The sequence below is a fragment of the Quercus suber genome, unplaced genomic scaffold (genome assembly GCF_002906115.3).
Source record: "Quercus suber isolate HL8 unplaced genomic scaffold, Cork oak 2.0 scaffold_119, whole genome shotgun sequence".
In the NCBI taxonomy this organism is placed as follows: Eukaryota; Viridiplantae; Streptophyta; class Magnoliopsida; order Fagales; family Fagaceae; genus Quercus; species Quercus suber.
Genome location: NW_027069584.1, coordinates 666,227 through 672,321, shown reverse-complemented (window position 1 = coordinate 672,321; position 6,095 = coordinate 666,227). Strand labels below are relative to the sequence as shown.

Here is a 6,095-nt window from a genome sequence, read left to right as displayed (position 1 = left end):
CGTTGAAGAACTCTTTATTTTTGGCATCACAGTCACAGAGAGGCGAGCTCATAACAACTACCATGTGGTCATCCACCTGGTACAAAATATTCCAAGTCGACAATGCCACGGGCCCAAGGCTTTCTTGTCCCAAGCTCATGAATATTGAATCATGGTTTTACTTTTTCCGTTTTTGCAATTCGAGGAGTCTCAGAATCAGAGCTACTGTCTGAATTCAATTCCCCCACCTCAAAATAAGGGAAAAATAATCAGGGCTATTCTTTCCTTTTTTATAAAGCAAAGAATCGGTGCTATATATATATATATATATATATCAAAGGACATAGCTATTTTAGCCCAAACCAATTTAAAGAAGAGCGTAGCAAGCTAGCAGCTCAAGCTCAAATACCAGGTACTTAATACATTGTTTAATTTATACTTCAAAAGAGAAACGACCAAAAAAACACCCAGTTGATAAATTTAGAATAATCGACATTTTTTTTTCATTATTTATTTATTGGGTTGTGTTTCTGGTTCTTCTTTCTTTAGTATGACATGCAATGGGTTTTGTTTGATTAGTATTTGTTTATTGTTATTATGAAACACATCTTTTTTTGGTTGTAGATTAATGAGTGATTTTTTTTTTTTTTTTGTTTGATGAATTATCATTTTTTTTTCAACCGAAGAATGAATGAACATTGTTTTACTTGCATGGCGCTGAATACGAGTGCAATGTTAATTTTCTTAGTGGGAAGTTAAAGTTTTTTGGTAGAAATTTGAAGTTTCTGAATTTGGTTTGATTATGTTTATTGATTGGCAACTAGGAACCATATTGATTCCCAAGGGGTTGTTCTAGTGGTTCAAAGGTCTCATGAGATGCATTCTTCAAAATTCCCAAGTTGGTATCTTGGGGCTGCCTCCCGTTCCTCCTATAAGTACTTGGTCCCGGGGAAATAGTCAAGGTCTCGAAGGCCTCTAGACACCCACATTATCAAACCGTGCAAAAAAAAAAAAAAAAAAAAAAAGGAACGGACTGATTTTTGGGTATTCATGCAAATTGGATGAACAGTGTTCTGTTGAGAGGCAGTTGATTTACAATTAACTTGTTATGATGTTATATTAAGTTCCAACTTATAATCTGTTTGGATACTGAGAAAATAGATATTTTTTAATGAAAAATAAAATAGATATTAATGAAAACAAATTTGGATGCTTTTATATTCTTTTGGTTGGTTAGTATGATACAAAAAGGCTCAACATATTTGAACTTAATAATTGTAAAAAAACTAAGTTCTGGTAGTGTACACTATCCAGTTATAAAGGAGCATTATTATCTTATTGTCTATGGGAATAATCACATCAATCTAATTGTCCTAATTTGTTTTAATAGCAAGTTATTTATTCAGTCAGGATAAACCCAATGGTTATTGCACATGTATATGGGCTTTTTTCATGCTCAGAGATGTTTTATAAATGCTTTTAAGTTTTAATTTATCTTGAATTATCCCTTATTGTGTTAACTTTTCTGCTAGTGATTCTTTTTATTTTGTTTAAGTGTTTTAACAACCAGGAAAAGGGCTTTCTTTCTAATAAACTTGAGGCTTTGGATTAATGTGCAGGGCTGATTTTGTTCATTTAGAATAGCAATTGACCGAGTATTTTCTCAGAATGGATCAACAACTGTTACGTTTATGTCAGGTGGAAACCAAGAGTTTGATATGGGTTACAGGCATGATGTTTGCTGCGATTTTAGTGTTCCAGTATTTTGAACTTCCATATGGTAACGTTCTCTCATCTTTATTTTCTGCCGATAAGGTTTCGGCAGTGAGAAATGGTAGCATCTGGACTGGACATTCACCAAATAAATCTGAGATGATTAATAACATGACAGTTTTGATTGGTTCAAACACTACATATGCTATTAATGAGAGAGCTAATAATACCGGAATCTTCAATGGAAAGGACAGAAACCCACAGGATGCTTCTTTACGAGATAGAAATGGAGGCACAAACCAATCTCTAAAATTTGATGAGGATATCAATGCTGTTAAGGAGTCTTCATCTGAAAATTTGGTAGAGCCAAATAAAATTTCCATGGCTGATACTATCAAGAATGTAGATGATGGATCTGCACCAGAGGAAGCTAGAGAACCTGAACAGAGTTTTTATGTCAAGAATGATACTACAAATAGTAACTTTTCAATGCATAAGATTGAAAAGGATGAAAACTCTTCCACATCAGAACATATTGAAAGTTCAGATGCTGGTTTTGCAACCCACTCGCCTGCATTACCTCCTATGACTTCATCATATGCATCTTCTCAATCTGTTGTAGATATAGAAAGTACACCACCTGTTGTTGATTCCAACACGACTTTATTGGATAAAGACAGAACAACAGCTCCCGATTTTAATGAAAACTCTGGGAATTTGAGAGGTGAACTCAATCCATTGGGGGATAATTCTTCCATTTCTTCCCTGAACAGAGTCACTGGGGTGAATAAAGAGCTTGAGATGCCAACCTCTTCAGTGGTTTCAATATCTGAGATGAACAATTTTTTGCTTCAGAATCGTGCTTCATACCATTCAGTGGTATGTGTTAACTTCAGCTTTAGGTGGAGAGGATATTTTTGGCAATTAATATGTTTAAAAGAAAATGCTTTAGTCTTTTTCCTTAATGTTTCCATTTTGTTTGTAGACACCACAATGGCCTTCAGCAGTTGACCAAGAACTGCTACATGCAAAGTCACTGGTCGAGAATGCACCTATCATAAAGAATGATCCAAATCTTTATGCCCCTCTTTATAGGAATGTTTCCATGTTCAAAAGGTGAGTAAGTCACATTTGTTGAATATATATATATTTTTTTCCTTATGGTGAATTTCTGTTTTAAGAAAATGTCCTTGAGGTGTCATTACATGTGATATTTATTCAGCCAAAAAAAATTACATCTGATATTTTCTTCCCCAAAAGCTATATGATTGTTTCTACTCTGACCAAGGTAACTTCCAAGTTCAACTAGAAAATATCAGAGCTCTTCCTGCCTCCAAATTCCCTTGTTCTCTTCCATTCTTCCTCGCAAAGCAATCACACTGATAAAGTATTTGTTAGTTGTTTATTTTGACCTGTATGAGCTGTGGGTAGGACTGCTAGAAAGAAACTGCCAGTTTATGCGTTCATGTATGTCAAATTCTTCCTTGTTCTCTTCCACCCCCCAACCTCCCAAAAGAAAAGCCTCTAATTTATTTATATTTTGGCTTATCTATATTTTAATGTTAGACCTACCTCAATTCTACCCAATGATTACCAGCTAAGCAAAAGGCCTTTGGGCTATGTTTTCCTAATTCCAAATAGGAAGAACATTCTTGTTTTCATGTTATCTAATTGTGAAATATGCAAATACTTGTTGCTTTTTTCATCATTCATAATTTCATTTTTCTTTCAAAGATGCACAACTTTTGTAGCTACAATCTACCTTGCAAACAAATTAGTAACTGTTGGTCAAGTACTTCACATCTTTGGCTGATTTATATCATCCAAATTTGCAGGAGCTATGAATTAATGGAAGACACTCTCAAAGTATATATTTACAGGGAAGGAAAAAAACCTGTATTACACCAGCCACGACTCACTGGAATATATGCATCTGAGGGATGGTTCATGAAGCTGCTGGAGGCTAACAAAAAATTCATTACTAAAGACCCTAGAAAAGCCCATCTGTTTTACTTACCCTTCAGCTCTCTAATGTTGGAGGAAACCTTGTATATAGCTAATTCACACAGCTTTGATAACCTTATAAAGTATTTGAAGAACTATTTGGACCTGATTGAAGGGAAATATCCTTTCTGGAACAGAACTGGGGGAGCTGATCATTTTCTTGTTGCTTGCCATGACTGGGTATGATTTTCAAGCTTCTTTTCAAATTATGTTTTGTAAATACTTGAGAGCATTTAGAACTCCACGGGAACTGAGTTGATTCCATTTTGCTTTACATTACATTTAAAATGAGTTTTTGCCAATGAACTCTGACTCAGATTGCATTTCCATTTCCCATAAAGTGGGTAGAGGTTGAGGTTTTGGGTTCAACCCCATCAAGCGTGTGTGTAAATAACAAATTATTTAAATGTGAATTTATTTTTTTTAAATGATGTTAACCTTAAATTTTTTTTTCTTTTCTGTGATGGAACGAACGACCTAAAAATTCATTTGTTCTTTACATAGAAGGCATCATATCCATGGCTTTAAATAGTATTCTCTCTATTCTAAAATGTGTGGCTCAATTGCCAATTTCTTTAAACAATTCCATGATGTCATTTATATTTGGCAATGAAACCTTGAATTTTAGATCATCACAAATTACATTATACTGTTTTAATAAAGTTTCACTTCTTCAGGCCCCAACAGAAACAAATAAACTTATGGCTAAGTGCCTAAGAGCTCTCTGCAATGCTGATGTCAAAGAAGGTTTTGTTTTAGGCAAGGACGTGTCTCTTCCTGAAACATATGTGCATTTGGTTAAAAATCCTCTCAGGGATATTGGAGGCAAACCTGCTTCCCAGAGGTCAACTCTTGCTTTCTTTGCAGGAAAAATGCATGGCTATTTACGGCCAATTCTGTTACAGCACTGGGAAAATAAAGATCCTGACATGAAAATCTTTGGTCGAATGCCTAAGTCCAAGGGAAATAAGAATTATCTCCGTCACATGAAGAACAGCAAGTATTGTATATGCGCAAAGGGTTATGAAGTCAACAGCCCACGCATAGTGGAAGCCATATTTTATGAATGCGTCCCAGTGATTATATCTGACAATTTTGTGCCACCGTTTTTTGAAGTTTTGAATTGGGAATCCTTTGCTGTTTTTGTCTTGGAGGAGGATATTCCAAAATTGAAGAGTATACTCCTTTCGATCCCAGAGAAGAGGTATCTCCAGATGCAGATGAGGGTGAAGAAGGTACAAAAGCATTTTCTTTGGCATGCTAAGCCTGAGAAGTATGATATCTTTCATATGATTCTACACTCAGTTTGGTACAATAGGTTTCATCAATTAAGCCCCAGATGACACAGACACATTGCAGACCTTGTGTTTCTGGAGTTGAATTGAAAGAGTCCCTAGTGGGCAAGTGGAATAAGAAGCAAATGAAATAGGCAGGAGGACACTCAGTAAATTTGGTACAAGAAACAGATAACAAATTCTTTTGATGTATATATTTTTATACAGAAGGAAGTTATTTTGCCGAGCATATATACCTCTCTCTTTATCTTACTCTACTCTCAAAGTCAACTGCCAGTGTTTTCTAATTTCTTTCTTTTAAAATTAGTTGACCTCTCTGTTGGTAGCGTTTATTTACACAGACAGTTTTACACAAACCTTGTCTTTTTTTGTATGTTCTTAACAGCTCTTCTTTGGGTTGATGTAGTTCAATATTTTGTTTCTTAGTTATTTAAAAAAAAAAAAATTGTTTCTTAGTTTTCCATCACAAGTTCCTTCTGTTCTTCTTATGAGTTTGTTTTGATTTTAGTTTGGATTAATATTAGTATCCAAATCCAATCATATTTTAATTATATAAAAAAAATATTTTTAGCTAAAATTTATCCGAAAATTCGTTGCCCTCTTCCTTTTTGGTTCAATTGTGCGACCTCATCTCTGAACTAAATGAGCTACTTTTTGTATAAGAGGTTAGTAGTTTTTTTTTTTTTTTTTTCGAAATTAGTATACATTTTTTTTTTTTTTTTTGAGAAACAATCCATTTAATTAAAGGAAGTTTTTATGGGAAAAAAAACCAATTAATATTTTGACAGTTTTTTCCAATTCCTATAAAAGTGGTGTCAAAACTTTCCTAAAATAGATTGTTAACCATTGTTTTAAGTATACCCGTTAACATGACCCTCGATAAAAAAATAGAAAGTCTTTGGAATTTGAATTACTTCAAGAGTTGGAGAATGGTGACCTTTATATTTCAGTCTCAGTTGCTGTATTGTTCGCGATGTCCAAAGGTAACTACTGTTCTCACACTTCATTATAGATCTTTTTTGTGCTATCTTTTGCTTGATTTACATCATTTTCTGGGGTCTCTAGTCAACCAAGGTAAAGCATCTTTTTAAATTTTACATTTTT

The 6,095-nt window shown here is 34.2% G+C and overlaps 1 protein-coding gene across 2 annotated transcripts; it reads left to right on the top strand.

Moving 5' to 3' along the window:
- On the top strand, positions 1–5,243 carry LOC112028552 (probable glycosyltransferase At5g03795). 2 transcript variants are annotated; one of them, XM_065775809.1, is made up of 6 exons: positions 1–391; positions 1,599–1,759; positions 1,871–2,571; positions 2,678–2,808; positions 3,528–3,876; positions 4,374–5,243. In XM_065775809.1, exons 2-6 carry the CDS (start codon positions 1,648–1,650, stop codon positions 5,037–5,039), a joined length of 1,959 nt encoding a protein of 652 aa, XP_065631881.1. In that variant the 5' UTR covers positions 1–391; positions 1,599–1,647; the 3' UTR covers positions 5,040–5,243. The 2 variants fall into 2 exon arrangements, with proteins under 2 accessions (XP_065631881.1, XP_065631880.1); XM_065775808.1 differs by having other exon boundaries at positions 1,599–2,571.
- The last annotated feature ends 852 nt before the right edge of the window (positions 5,244–6,095 follow it).